Here is a 15,584-nt window from a genome sequence, read left to right as displayed (position 1 = left end):
TGATTTACCTAATATAAAAATGTATCTCCCATCCTTGTGCTTATGCACCACTTTATACAACTTTTAGACATTCAAAGCAACAGGAACAACAAATACAACATAATAAAAACAGACAGGGGTAGATCCTGTGTCTCTTTATTTCCTTTTATGTCTCTTCTTTACAGAATAGGGTAGACACTGAGAAGCGGAAGGTTGTTTCTGAATTTGAAGAAGTAAAAAAGTTTCTGGAACAGCAAGAGAAAAACATGCTAAATGAATTGGAAGAACTTGCGAAAGAGGGGGAGAAATTTGTCACCAAACTCTCTGGTGATGTCTACTTCAGTGATACCCTCATCCATGAGATGGAAGAGAAAAGTCGGCAGCCACCCACCACATTCCTGCTGGTGAGATCTCGGGTAGAAAAACATGTGTGATGTTTCTCTTTCGCTTAATTGTGTGATGAGGCGATCAGTTGGATAAGAAACTGACCTCTGCCCTGTCTACCTCAAGAGATGAACATGCAGACATATGAAAGATTGTTATGGTGTGTCAATTTTTCTGAAAGTGTTTGCAGGAATTATGGTCATATTCAGGGTTGTCTGTGCTTTGTGTGTTTCCTTCTAGTATGTCATGTTCACCACTTGCAGCCCAGTCTGGGGTTTGGAGCATGCCCAAAAGAAGTGACTGTGTGAACTGGTGTCTTGGTCAAATTCTGTGGGGTTTACAGCTTTTGCATTGACACTTGTATATATTTGTAGGCAATTTTTAAAATTAATTAATTATTACATTTATATCCACCTTTTTTCCTCTTGCAAGGAATACAAGGTGGCTTACATGGCCCTCCTACTCACAACAACTCTGTGAGGTAGGTTAGGCTGAGAGTCAGTGGCTGGCTCAAAGCCACCAATTGAGATTCATGTCCAAGTGGAGACTAGAACCCAGATTTCCCAAGTCCAAGTGTAACTAACCACTACTACACACTGCCTCTCCATTAAATTTGTGACCAAAGCACTAAGTGATATTATCATCATCATCATCATCATCATCATCATATTATTATTATTATTATTATTAGGGCTATGCACCCCCCCGATCTGCCTCGGAGGCCGATCCAGAGCCCTTGAAGCAGCCCCGATCTGCTTCGTGGGGTTCCGATCCGCCTCGGTGCCAAAGCTGAGGCAAAATTCGGACCCTCCGAGGTGACTCGGAGTTTTCTGGGTGCTGGCTGTGGAGCCGGCACCCAGAAAACTCTCTCCACTTACCTGGGGCTTCTGCCGTCCGCTGCCACAGACAATAGATGCACCAGGTAAACCCCCCTCTCCCCCTTCCACACTTACTTGCATCTGTTGTCCGCCACTGCCGGCTTGCGTCCTGCGGCTTCCACTTCGGAGCCAACTGGCTTTGGCTTTGGGCCGCCTCAGCCTTCGCCCGAACCACCTCGGATCCAGTTTGGAAGGGTCCGAACCACCCCGATCTGCTTCGGATTCGGGGTTCATGTCTGAGGCGGTGCACAGCCCTAATTATTATTATTTATTACATTTTTATACTGCCCCATAGCCAAAGCTCTCTGGGCAGTTTACATAGGATAAAAACACTTAAAAACAATATACAAAAATTTTAAATCACAAAAACATACAATTTTAAACCACAAAAACATACAAAAACAAACCCAGGCTAATTACAAATTGCTACATGCCTGGGAGAAGAGAAAAGTCTTGACCAGGAGCCGAAAAGATAACAATGTCAGTGCCAGGGCAGGCCTTGTCAGGGAGAATGTCCCATAATTTGGGGGCCACCACAGAAAAGGCCCTCTCTCTTGTTGCCGTCCTCCGAGCTTCAAATGGAGCAGGCACCCAAAGGAGGACTTTGGATGTTGAGTGCAGTGTATGAGTAGGTTCATGTCGGGAGAGGTGTTCCATCAGGTATTGTGGTCCCAAGCCGTGTAGAGCTTTATAGGTTAAAACCAGCACCTTGAATCGGTCTCGGAAACATACAAGCAGCCAATGCAAGCGGACCAGAGTGGGTCTTATATGTTTGAACCTTCTGGTCCCTGTTTTAAGCAGTGCAAACACTTGTGGCTATGCTGTGATGAGTAGTCAGAGCTGTGATAATTGCACTTCTTAATGTCCATGACTAAAAGTGCAAGTGTGTGAATGCAATTCCGCATAGGAGTTATAAAAGAAAGTTGTCATTTTTCTACAGTGCCTCTTGATTTTGTGTACATGAAACCTCATACATAATTTTCTATTTCTCTCTTCCCTCTAGGGTATTGAAGAAACCTTGAACATGCAGGTCATTTCTTCATCGTCATGCAGACCTCAGATTGGTCTTAGCAAAATTGTGTGCACTTTGCATACACACTTCATAGTCACACAGAATAGTGAAGTCAATGTGGAAATTAATACCTCAGTACAACAGATTGAAATCTAGTAGGTTGCCCGAACTGGGATCTACGACGAAGGATTAATATATGTGGGGATATAGGAAGCTGCCTTATACCAAGTTAGTCTCTTGGTCCGTCCAGCTCTTTATTGTCAACACCAGTGAATTGATTTCCCCCCTCTTCTTTTAGCCCCTGGGGGAGGATTTTCAGGGGATTGGTTGGGTAGGGAGGTTTAAACCTCCCCTTGCAACATGTGGTGCTCTCAATCTGTATCAGGGGCCTGCACACTTACAATAAGGACACTGCCTTCACGGCACCACGTTGGTTCCGCTATGCCACCAAATGCCACGGCATCGCTGCTGTGGGGTAGCAGCGAGTAATTTTCAGTGGAGGGGGCAGCGCGGGCTTTATGGTGGCCATTTGGCTCACCAAGCCCACTCCTGTCCCTCACCTGGCTTCTGGTGACTAATTGGAGGTCACCCTCCACCAGGGAACACCTCCAGCGTGACACCGGAGTGAGGTCAAATGGTGGAAGAACCATAGTGACCTCGCTCCGGCAGGAGAAGTTGGGGTAAGTCCCTGACTTTTCCAGTGTGCAGCTTTGCTGGAAAGCCCCTGCAATGTCTGAGAGGTGGCTGCTGCATTGTATAACCAACACAGCGCCACCATGGGACTTTTAAAACATATTGACAGTCTCAAGGTAAGGATCAGCTGCATGCTACATATTTATTGTAGTGAGTAGTTTAGCCTAAGGCGTAAAGGGTGGCCTCCTACGGTGTCATTCCACTTCCATCAGTGGAGGCAGCAGGGGGAACAATTCTCCCCCCCCCCCCGGTGCCCATTCATAACTTGCTTGGAAGGATGGGGAAACTCTTCAGAGCAAGTTTTTGGTGGCACAGAGGGCTGCCAAGGGTGGGGTAGGTGGGGAGGGAGAGGAAGAAAGTCCATTCACAATAGCGGATGTCTGCTAACGCAGTGATGATTTAAACCAAAGACTTGCAAACCAAATTTCCTCTTCTCCTCTAACCCTCCACTTTCTATACGACTCCCTGCCTCTGAAGGTCAGGCAGGCACCAACATTGATATTTCCATGAAGCCTTCATTGACTGACCAGCCACGGGTTTAAACAGTATTCTGTGTGGTTTTTTAATATATATAATCTTTAATATGGAGTTTTAGTCTTTCCTTATTTTTGATTGTTCAGTGCTCTAGAATCTGTCTAGTTTATCTCAAAGCTTATTACTGAAGAAAGGTAAAATGAGATATTAGAAACAGTGGATTTATTTAATGTCATTGCTACCAACCAGCCATTTTTAATATCTATGGCCACAGGGCTGGTGCCAGACGATTTTGCGCCCTAGGCAGGTGAGCTGCTTTCATCCCCCACCCCCCCAGTGTACCTAGGTGCGGGGCGCCATCTTGCCTGCCCAGCTGAAGCGAAGCCAGGACGCTGGGATGGGGTGGGCGGCTTCGGAACGGTGCGCCCGGCCGGAAGCCGCTCTGGGAGAGCGATTTCTGGGCGTGCCGTTCCGAAGCTGCCCGTCCGCCCCAGTGTCCTGGCTTCGCTTCGGCTGGGCACCCACCCAGCCGAAGCGAAACCAGGACGCTGGCGTGGGGGGGCGGGTGTGGCTTCGCTTTGGCTGGGTGGGCGCCCAGCCGAAGCGAAGCCAGGACACTGGGGTGGGTGGCTTCAGAACGGCACGCCCGGAAGCCACCCTCTCAGAGCCGCTGTGGGAGAGCGGCTTCCAGGTGCAGCGTTCGGCGCCCCCCTTACCTTGAGGCTCTAGGCGGCCACCTGAATGGCCTCTATGGTAGCACCGGCCCTGTATGGCCAACTACAACTTATGGGCTGCAAATATGTACTCGGTACCTGAGAGTAAACTCACTGGGACTTGCTCAGAGATTCTATCCAAACAAACCGACTTTGTTTTGGGGTCTACACCAAACCCCTCAGGTGTGTGCAAGCAGGTGTGTACACCCTTGGTTTGTTTATATCTATATGTATCTTGAATATGAAGTTTTTTCTTTTATCTTCTTATCTCTGATGTTTGTAAAATAACCTCCTAACAGTTTAATTCTAAGAAAGAAATGTTTTTACTTATTATTTATTTATTTAAAATATTTCTTGGCCATCTTTCAGGGTAGGAGCCCTCCCAAGGTGGCTTCCAGCAATAAAACACATAAAGCCATTAAGAAAGCCATACTATGGCCCCCTAGACAGAGTCACAGGATAGTTAGGATCAGGGTGGATTTGATTTAAATCATGATTTAAATCACTACTCAGAAAGACTCAATTTAATCATGTGACTCCCCCCCACACACAAAAAAAGGTGCACTCTTCCTCGCTATATTTTACACAACTCAGAGTTGCCAAAGACTCATTCTTGCTGGTATAATCTTAATATTTACAACCAGATAAGGTTTCATTTTTAGAATAGCTACCGTACTTTTCAGATTAGTTTTACAGTTATGTAAAAAAAAATACTGGTTTGGTTATACTGTTAGAAACACATCATAGATAGATAATTATGAAATTATTGTGAGGTGAACTATCTCTCGTTTAATAGGTTAATCATTCATATTTGGACAACTTTTCTGCTGTACTTTATTGGAGGGAGAAAAATAATCTTACAGAAACCTCTGGAAGAGCATGACATTGTGAATAGATTATTGGCATTCATTTACTAAAAAATTTAAATAGCCTCATGCTACATAATTAAAAACTAATGCATATTAGAATAACCGTTAGACTATAATGTAACTTAAATAGAAAACTATCTTTAGATAGATTTTTCCTCAAAAAGCATTTTATTAAAAAAAATCCAATTTGAATAAAAAAAATCCGATTTAAATTTTAAAAAATCCGGTTTTGGGGATTTTTTTTTAAAAAACCATTGATTTTTATCCACTCTGGTTATGATAGCTGGATCAGAGGTGGGGGATGGTGCTCTGACCTCGGAACCAGGAATCTGAGCTCTCATGCCCCCTCGCAGTCAGCCTGGAGAGAACCGCATTGGCTGCCTCCAAGGAAAGGGAAAGGGGGAATGATGGTGGGTGGGGATGGGATGGGATGGGTTACGCCATAGCCCCAGGCCTCCCCAGCCTCCTTCCCTCCTTGTCCTGGAAGTCTCAGCTAGACCGGGGCGGGGGGGAGTCCAGCTAGCTAAATTGTGGAGCAGAAGGCACAGTGGAGGCGAGGATCATCTCTGTTGCACCTCCCATTCTGTACTGGATACTCATAAGCCTCCAATAGTACTGCACCCTAAGATACTAAAAAAGATAAAAACATAAACACAATAAAAGTGATGAAAACCAACCCCCAAAACCAGGATGATCAGGGGTCTGGAAACAAAGCCCTATGAAAAGAGACTGAAAGAACTGGGCATGTTTAGCCTGTAGAAGAGAAGATTGAGGGGAGACATGATAGCACTCTTCAAATCCTTAAAAGGTTGTCACACAGAGGAAGGCCAGGATTTCTTCTCGATCCTCCCAGAGTGCAGGACATGGAATAACGGGCTCAAGTTAAAGGAAGCCAGATTCCGGCTGGACATCAGGAAAAACTTCCTGACGGTTAGAGCAGTACAACAATGGAACCAGTTACCTAGTGAGGTTGTGGGCTCTCCCACACTAGAGGCCTTCAAGAGGCAGCTGGACAACCATCTGTCAGGGATGCTTTAGGGTGGATTCCTGCATTGAGCAGGGGGTTGGACTCGATGGCCTTGTAGGCCCCTTCCAACTCTGCTATTCTAGATTCTATGAAATAGCAATAAAACCAGCAATACAAACTACGAATAAACCAGTAATAACAACCGATGTGTTTTACACATTGATTTTATTATTGTTTCAGATTTGCTTCACTTAAGAAATGTGTCAGAAATAAGATATCTCAGCTCTCTTTTTTTCTGTCATCTTGTTGTTTATTTTAAAAAATAAAGTTTCTAGGTTATACAGTACTAGACTCAGGGTTTTCAAAACTTCAATTGTCATTTGATTAGATTTTTATTTCTAAACACATTAAATGCAAGATAATCAATTTTGAAATAGTTGCTTGAAATGGATTTCTTCTTCTTAGGTGCAAGGTGGAATTCCAGCAACAGCATGTTTTTTCTGGACTGGAGAAAAAGCTTAATGCCTTCTCTAAAAAGCACCTGATTCTGCAAGAGACTGTGCGAGTGTTCAGAGGTATTAAGTCGAGATTTAAAAACTGAAGAAATTATATTTTTATCTGCAGAAAGAGATGAGCTTTGTTTGGGGGTCTGCACCAAACCCCTCAGGAGCCTACAAGCACAGAACTACACCCTTGGGGTGTAATAGATTTTCAGTTTAATTTCTCCATAGGGACTGAGGAAGATAATTCCCCATTAAAAATAGCTCCATTGCCTCTGTGGCTTCAATAATTTCCCATGGGATCATTCCACTTCTCTTATTTATTGACGTACTTATTCATTTTATTACATTTATATCCTACCTTCCTTCCAAGGAGCTCAAGATTGCAGAAGATGATTCAGGAGGAGGATTCTTGTATACTGCTTTTTTGTTTGTTTCCACCTGATTAGGGCCTCATCTTCACGAGCACGGGAGAAACACACATTGTTGTTATTCTCCGCAGTGTGCTGAAATAGGCTCTGCTTTGTCATTGTTACACAGTGGAGCTAGCTGTCCTAAAACATAGCTTTTCAGTGCTGGAAATGACATACTTCCAGGGGCGGGGAGGAAACTAATGTCATCCAGTGAGAGGCTTGCTATCTGCCCCCTCTCTAGGTTCCCCTTGCCATTACAGTTTAATGAATGGGGAGTAAATAACCCCCAATACTGGTTCCCATGAGAGCACCCCAAAGGCAGAAATAAACCCACTCCAAAAGGTAACACACCAGCTGTAATACTACATCAGAGTTAACTAATTAACGCAGCTCCCATGGAGGTAGGTAGCTCCAGAGCTAACACACATCACAAGAAGTGAATTAACACAGTCCCTTTACAACTCTGGAGCTGCACAGTTCTGTAGCTAACAACACGTTAGAGAAGTGAATTAACACAGCCTCTTTGCAACTTTGGAGTTGCGCAGCTCCGGAGACAACAACACATCAGAGAGGTGAATTAACAACATTCTGGAGTTAATTAATGCCGGAAGCACATAAGACGTCTCTCAATGGGAATGCTAAAGGAGTGGGGAAACAGCTGGTCCACATAACAGCCAGATCACAAGCACGCCCAGGATTTAATTCAAATATTTGAAAGGTGGTCACAGATGAGGGCCAGGATCTCTACTCGATCCTCCCAGAGTGCAGGACATGGAATAATGGGCTCAAGTTACAGGAAGCCAGATTCTGGCTGGACATCAGGAAAAAATTCCTCACTGTTAAAGCTGTACGACAATGGAACCAATGATCTAGGGAGGTCATGGGCTCTCCCACACTAGAGGCCTTCAAGAGGCAGCTGGACAGCCACTTGTCAGGGATGATTTAAGCTAGATTCCTGCAGTGAATGGGGTTAGACTTGATGGCCTTGCAGGGTCCTTCCAACTCTACTATTCTGTGATTCTATGACTAATGTGGAGTCACGGAGTCACACTGAAGATCAAGCACTTGGGAGCCACTTCAAAATAAAAAAAATGAAGTAAAAGGACTCTCCAATACTGCAGCTTTTCTAGGTGGAAATAGCTGTTTGGGGGTGGGGGATATGTTGCCAAATATGTATCATATTTGAAATAGCTGAACAAGTACATTATCACATCTCAGAAAGTTCCTTCAGGACCCAGCCCTTAGAATGCACATCTTGTGGGCCATTCTTCCGAAAGAGCAAGGTTTAAACCAGCTGCATTTTGCACAAATTTCTTTTTAGGCACATAAACAAAAATGGGAAAGCTCCCAGATTTGAGGAGAATCCCCACAGCACAACCCACAAATGCGAGCCAAGTTGGCTGCTCAGAGGGATCATGTTGAACCCCCAAAGGGCTGAATTTCACAGCAATACACACACCTAATATATGCCTGAGGACAGTTGGGACCACTCATATGTGCACAAATTGCTCCTTCGCATTTTGTAGCCATAACAAAGGTTTGGTGAACATAAAAAATTGGCTTCCATGACTTTTCATCTGTCTCCTGTTTTTTGTAGAGGATTTGCCACAACAACTGGAGGTGAACAATGGTAAGTCTAGGGAAAGACTGGGGAAGGTTTATGGAGATATGAATGTACTTTTATATGTTCTGTTAAGCTAATAAGAGAAAATTATTTAAAAATCAATAGGTGATAAGCAATACCTCATACGCAGTATTTTTAATATGTGGGTTTGAATCAAATGTTATTGTTCTGCTAGCAAAAGTAGTTCTCTCACTGCAACCAGGAGGAGAGCAATTCCCCAAACCTGCCCCCCTCAAAATTTTCTCCAGAGGGCTGGGAAAGCCTTCAGAACAACAGTTTAGGCAGCTCCAAAGGCTGCAAGGGCGGAGGAGAGAAGGAGAAAGTCCTGTTGCATCAGCAAACGTCCTCTAGTATGACATTGGATTTAAGCGTGTGTGTGCATGCTTGTAGGATGCTACCCAGCAGGGATGTCCTTTCAGGCCACATAGAACTGGAGGATTGGCCAGGGGGAGGGCTCTTGGTTTACACAGTGCATCATCTGATTGGTACAAGCGTGCCTGGCTGTGTCCCCTCTCTTTCCTAGAATGGAATTTCCCCCTGGATATGACCCAGGGAGCTTCTGCAGGTAAAACATAAGCTATTCCACCAATTAGTGTTAGTGTCTCTGGCTGGGTCCTGGGCCTGGAAGGAAGGGGGTAACTGCCCAATGATGTGTCTGATGGCTGTCTGTTGCTGAGTAGTATTTACAGTGTGGGTTTGAATCCCAGGACTGCTCTCTCTTTTGCCCTTGGGCTTGTCTATACGGCTGTTTACACCGCTGTAAATACGCATCTTTCCATTTTCGGACAGATGAAGCAGCCGCAAATGCGAAGCCATCCAGGGGCAAACCCTGGGAAATCCGCTCCAAAGAAGTCGGGCATTTACCCCAACTTTTTTGTCAGTAGAGGCAGCTCCGAGGCTCTTAAAAACTAAAAAAAAAAAAGCCACTAAAAAACCCCATAAAATGGGGGGGGGGAGAGAGTAGAGGAGCAGTGCTGTTCATCTCCCCCCCTTTTTATTTTTAATCATCTAAATCTGTGGCACTCCACAGAAACAAATATAAATATGTGGACCAGACAACCTCCATCAGAATATGCGGAGCTATGCATGTTGGGATCTTTAAATAAAAAGAAAGGGGGGAGGGACAGTCCCATTCCTCCCCCCCCCCCGGGAGGAATGACCCCTTCCCCCCCCCTTTCTTTTTTTCCAAAGTTTTCAAGAAGCACCAAGATGAGTTGGGAGGACCAGTCAACCCCCATCTGAAAAATCGCACTTGCCTTCCTTTCCGTACAACCCCCGGGAAGGGTGGCAAATACGGGTGCAAGGTGCCTCCTAGCGCCGAAGCGCCTCTGTATAGTCGGGGGCCTTGACATAACAGGGTTTTTTTTACTAGGCATGCAAAGGATGAGAGGGGCTATTCCCCGCTTTCCCTCCAATTCCCGTCTCTTGCTTCTCAGCTCCCTGCACTATTCAGTGATCCACTGGAGGCCAGTGGCACCGTTAGGTGCAGACTGTGGGTTAGAGGTCTAAGCCCTGCAGCCCAAGGGACTCCCAAGTAACACTGGAAAGGCAGAGGATGAGAGCAGCGGCAAGCCATGGCACACTGCAAAGTGAAGAGCTGTGTCAGCTGGCCTCCAGCTGCCCACTCTTATTGTAAAGTCTGGCTGGTCTGCAAATGATCCAGACTTTAGTGCAAGCAGCTCACAGGACTTAAGGATCTGTTTGGCTTCTATCTCTTCTGTAGTGTGTCATTTAAGTGTATTGTGCCGGTATGTTCTCCCTTCCACGGCTAATAGTGACTACTGGAAAGGCTTTGGTTCTAGCTCAAGGCAGCTTATTAAAAGTACAAGTGTTTTACCCAGACTCATGAATGAAACCCCCGTGCTTGACATCCCCCCACCCCAGAAAATTTTGAGAGCCAAACAGGTTTGGAATGATAAGACTGTTTAGTTAACTTGAACTTCTATTGTTAATCAGTGAGTTCTAATGTAGTCCCGTAGGCAGGACATTTAACTATGCATTTAAACTAAGTGGAACTGGTCGCAACTAATATGTTTTCTTTTTCTCTCCCTTGTACAATAAAAGTGACCCTGGATCCAGACACTGCTCACTGCAATCTCATGGTATCCGATCGCCAGAAAAAACTGACAAGTACAAAGAATAAGCGTGTCTTGACTGACTATCCCCAGAGATTTATCTTTTCGCCTTGCGTGCTGGGCTGTGAAGCGTTCACCTCAGGGAGGCATTACTGGGAGATGGATGTAGGGAAAGAGGGATATTGGGCTGTGGGGGTGGCCAGAGAATCTGTGGAGAGGAAAGAATACATCCAAATAAAATCAGATGAGGGCATTTGGGCTTTGGAAAAGGCATGTAGTAGTAGCCTTACAGCTGACAGCGTCACACTACAATGTAACCCTGCCTGTCTTAGGACAATCGGTATTTACCTGAATTACGGCAAAAACAGGGTGTGTTTTTTTGATGCCCAAAGGAGGAATATTCTACACACTTTCCATTCAGCCTCTTTCAAGGACGAGAAAATCCGTCCTTTTTTCTGGCTGAAAAATGGGGATAGAGCTCAAGCACAATGTTGGATTTGGTTAAGTTACTGACAGTGAGATACAAATGCAACAATGACTGCTTCTGTTATTTGAAAAGCATTTAATAGCATATGCTGAGTTTTTAATTGACCTCAGAACTATATTTTGCCCTGGCTGACAGTTGTTTTAAATGTATACTGTCTTTATATGTTGTCTGTTTTTATGCTTTTATGGTTTTAAATTTTGTATATTGATTTTTAAAGTCCAAAGTTTTAATTTTTGTAAACCGCCCAGAGAACTTCAGCTATTGGGTGGTATATAAATGTAATAAATAATTAAATGTATTTTTGCATCTTTCAAGAGAAGTGAAAGTCTGGCATCAAAACAGTCTGAAGCACAAGGCAGAGCAATGTACTCTGCCAAACACTTTTTCCAAACCCATTTTGTGAGATAACGTGAATATGGTGACACGGTGTGTGTGTGTGTGTGTGTGTGTGTGTGTGTGTGTGCGTGCGCGCGATGTGCAATGAAGAACTGACAGGCACGTGGGGGGTGGGGGTGGGGGTGCGCATTTAATCTTCAGGCTAGTGATTCTCCCCTGGGATTTTCTGTCCCCCTGTGGCTGGCTCAGTTCCCACACATCCAGCTGGGATGGGAGTAAATAGTAAAAAGATAAAGGGGGGAGAGAGAGAGAGATGCATTTCTGTGGAATAGTGGTGGGTTAAACATCCTCCTTTACCTGCTGATTGTCCCTTGAAATGGCTCATTGGACAGTGCTTTTCCCATTTTATGCAGTGGCCAATTCTTTTTGCTTTTTAAAGCATTTCAAAGATCCACACTTTCCTTTCCATAACTATTGCAAATACCATTTTCTTTGTAACTTCTTAGTTAGGCTACTGTAACTCATCCTTTCTAGTCTTGCTCCTCTAGTATCCCCCCCTTTCCAGTCAATGAAGAGTGCTGTTCTTTACTCCTCCTTCTCTCCCATGGTACCATAGGGCCGATCTACACATCGTTGTGGAGGCGCTTCCGTGCACGTTTTTTTTATACGCACCTAAATGAAGCGTGCCTTCCTTTTCTGTCTCTGGCACTTTATCTTTAAATATACTGCGCTTTGTTTCGTTGGACTGGTTCACACAGTCCTAAAATCCTGTCCCTTCCGTTGCAAGTGGGCGTTTGTTATAGGCGGGCTTTAGTCAATGCTTGTGACGTTCTCCATTGCTCCCCCTTTTTAAAAAAATCCTCAAATCCCATAATTCCCTTTTTGGGTTGGTGTGGAGAAGATGGAGTCGATGGATAACCTAACTGAAATAGCACCATTGCTATTTTGATAAATGTACTCCTATGTAGGATCGAGGGGACAGGAGCAGGCAGAAGTAACATCGGGGCCTGCTCCTGCTGGACTCTTCCCCCCCCCCCACAGGGCAAACTGCCATCTTGGCCCTGTGGGGTAGAAGAAGGACCGAGGGGACAGGAGCAGGCAGAAGTAACATCGGGGCCTGCTCCTGCTGGACTCTCTCTCTCTCTCTCTCTCTCTCTCTCTTTCTCTCTCTTCCCTCCCTCCCTCCCTGACTCCTTTTCCTTGTGTGTCATGTCTTTATTAGATTGTAAGCCTGAGGGCAGGGACTGTCTTTTTTACTAAGTGTAAGCCGCTCCGAGAGCCTTTTTTGGCTGAGGAGCGGGGTATAAGTATGATAAATAAATAAATAAAATAAATATGTGTTCTTCGAGCACTCTCTGTGCTCGAGGATGAGCACATGCATCGCCGGGCGCAAGTCTTCCAAATAATGAAAATTAATCGCAGACGGAGGATGTTCTTGCAGCAGCTTTAGGAGGACACCAACTTTTTGGTGTCTTCAGACGCTACTGGGTCCGTCCCAGTAGCAAGGACTGATGGGAGAATTTAGTTCTGAAAGGATGGAATGATGAAAGGTGAATAGAGAGCTTCAGGTTGAGTAGAAGAACACTGTTTGAAATTGTTGCTGAGCTTATTTTTTTGTCTAATGTTAGGTCATTGATAACAAAAGGGTATTGCTAACTGAAGGGACTTATTTTATATTTTAAAAGAACAATTAACTATCACAAAGTTATATAAGTAATATATTGAGATTAGCTGACTGAGTTCAGAAAAATTAAAAATACTGCAACAACATACAAAAAAAGATTCCAAAAAATTATGATCCTGTTCTCATACTACCCTAATCACATATATAAAGAACAAATACAAGCATGAGGGAAATGCAAGGAAGGTTGGGGGTGGAGGAGTGGGGATGCGAACTTACCAGAATAGGTAATGTCCTGGACTGAAATATCACTTCTAACATAAATATACAGTTCAGCAGCCAACAGCGAACACTGTATTTGAAAAAAAATATGAAATTGACCCCTGTGAAGAAAAGCACGTCTATTAAGAACAAATGCATGCGTAAGGGTAATGCAGGGTGGGGTGGGGTGGGGTGGGGTAGGGTAGGGGACTTTACTAAATAGCAAATTTTCTGGACTACCATATTAATCCATAAGTATAGATATACCATTAGCAACTAAATTTGAACAACATTTATTTTAAATTCAGCATTGAAGTAAACATTGGTTTCCACATTATAGTTTTTTTTAAAAATATGGCATGAGGGAGGGGAAGAATAAATTTAAAAAGAGCATGCATTCTATAACCTGTGTAAAGAATCCTGTGATAGTATGGGGAAGGGATTAAAGGACAATGTAATACCATAACGACAGAAATGAAAAGGACAATTTGATATATGTATACTCAATGGGAATAAAGAAATGCCTGCCCTATCAGTGGTTGGAGAATTTTCATTTTACATTCATGAGCCTTAAGATACGGACGCTTAATTCTATATAAATATTTCTAAAATTCCTCTTGCTAAATAGTTAACAATATTAAAAGTTTCGTCATCAGACATAAAAACATTGACATTACTCAGAAAACAATACGTTACTCAGAAAACAATGCACCTCTTCTCATGCGCAAAAAGAAGATTTAAAATGGATGCTGCTGTTTGGGCCAGATTTGTGGGTTGGGTATTTATTTATTTATTTATTACATTTTTATACCGCCCAATAGCCAAAGCTCTCTGGGCGATTCAATTACTTTTAACACAGTAGACTCAAAGATTTAATTGAAAGATTAACAATACACGAACGTGCACACCTGCGCATAAATAACATTAACTTAAAAAAAATTAAAAATTGGAAAGAAAAAAGAAGACAGGAATAGGAAAAATAGAACCTACCCCACCTCTCCTAACATGCGAAAAGAGAAGATTTAAAATGGATGCTTCTGTTTGCGCCAGAAATGTTAACGGAAGTGTAACTGGAAAGCCAACAAAATAAGATGGGGTGGGGCGGGGCGGTGAGGGAACAGCGAAGAAATGCTACACACTTTGGAAGAAGGAAGACCTAAGATGGAGTAAATGACACCGCTCAAACGGCGGGAAATGGCAATTTAAAAGTAAGTGTGTGTGTCTCGAGCTTTCGGGCACACTCGAAGTGCACGGAAGCACCTCCACAACGATGTGTAGATCGGCCTCTATGTCTCCCCCTCTCCTTAAGCCTTTACCCTGGAAATATGTCATTCTTTCTGGCATTATTTTAAAAACTTTCTAACCCTTTCTTTTAAAGCATTTTGCCCAGACCCTCTTTTTACCCACCTTCATCTTCCTTTCCATCTTTTCTTCCGGTATTTGTTCTATTGAAAATTGTCAATTTTCCTTAGGACCATTTCTTCCAGATTAATCGAAGTGTGCCCCAGTCCCATTTTTGCCTTCCCACGATACTCCCATAAGTGAATTGGAATACAAATACTACCCCAGAACCTTGTTTGCATATTACAGAAGATCGCTGTGCTGCTGCTTGGCTTGACTTTAAACATACTCAGTGAGAGAAATTTCAGGAGAAGAGATTAACTTGAATCCTAAATTGGTCTTTTTAAAACATACTCAAAGATAACATGGAGAGCCATCTTGGTGGCTGCTGCTAGCTTCTTGAACTCCTTCCCAATGGAGGCCCGTCAAGGACTGTCTGATTACCTTCTGTCCCCGCCTTTGTCGGAGGCAAATCAGGCTGCTTTGCTATCGCTTCTACAAACCGAAGCGGAGCACAGCCCTAATGGATAACCTTGTTAGCCATGTAGTGTGGATTATTTTCTCAACCCACATTGAGAACCTATGGTTTAATGCTGGGTTCTTCAGGGTAGTTAACAAGCCACCCTGGCTGAGTTCAGACAACATGATAACCCTTGGGAGGATCTGCACGTCGTACCCAGAGTGCTTCTATGCGACCCCAGTGCACCCCGAAAACGATTGTCTAACTTGCCTGTAAAAGAAACGAGGGAGACGTGTCCTTGCCGGCGCCAGCGCCACCCACCTCCCTCCTCACCGTCTGGCGAGGAGAGCTCGACGGAGGGGGCATGACTCCGCTGCTGGCTCCGGCGCAGCTTTCAAAGGGGAAGGTGCTGGCTCCGGGAGACAGGAAGAAGGAATAGGAAAGGGAGAGGCAAGCGGTGTGTTGGTGTGTGGGTCTCCACCTTGAGAGACGCGTCT

General features: G+C 44.2%; 1 protein-coding gene across 1 annotated transcript; it reads left to right on the top strand.

The window, feature by feature from the left end:
* The first annotated feature begins 164 nt into the window (after nucleotides 1-164).
* On the top strand, nucleotides 165-11,366 carry LOC134395956 (E3 ubiquitin-protein ligase TRIM15-like). Its single transcript, XM_063122245.1, has 5 exons — nucleotides 165-383; nucleotides 2,245-2,267; nucleotides 6,435-6,544; nucleotides 8,480-8,512; nucleotides 10,571-11,366. Exons 1-5 carry the CDS (start codon nucleotides 246-248, stop codon nucleotides 11,092-11,094), a joined length of 828 nt encoding a protein of 275 aa, XP_062978315.1. The 5' UTR covers nucleotides 165-245; the 3' UTR covers nucleotides 11,095-11,366.
* The last annotated feature ends 4,218 nt before the right edge of the window (nucleotides 11,367-15,584 follow it).

Source organism: Elgaria multicarinata, chromosome 3 (genome assembly GCF_023053635.1).
Source record: "Elgaria multicarinata webbii isolate HBS135686 ecotype San Diego chromosome 3, rElgMul1.1.pri, whole genome shotgun sequence".
Taxonomy (NCBI): domain Eukaryota; kingdom Metazoa; phylum Chordata; class Lepidosauria; order Squamata; family Anguidae; genus Elgaria; species Elgaria multicarinata.
The sequence above is the reverse complement of the archived record's forward strand: the minus strand, read 5'-3'. Positions and strand labels throughout refer to the sequence as shown.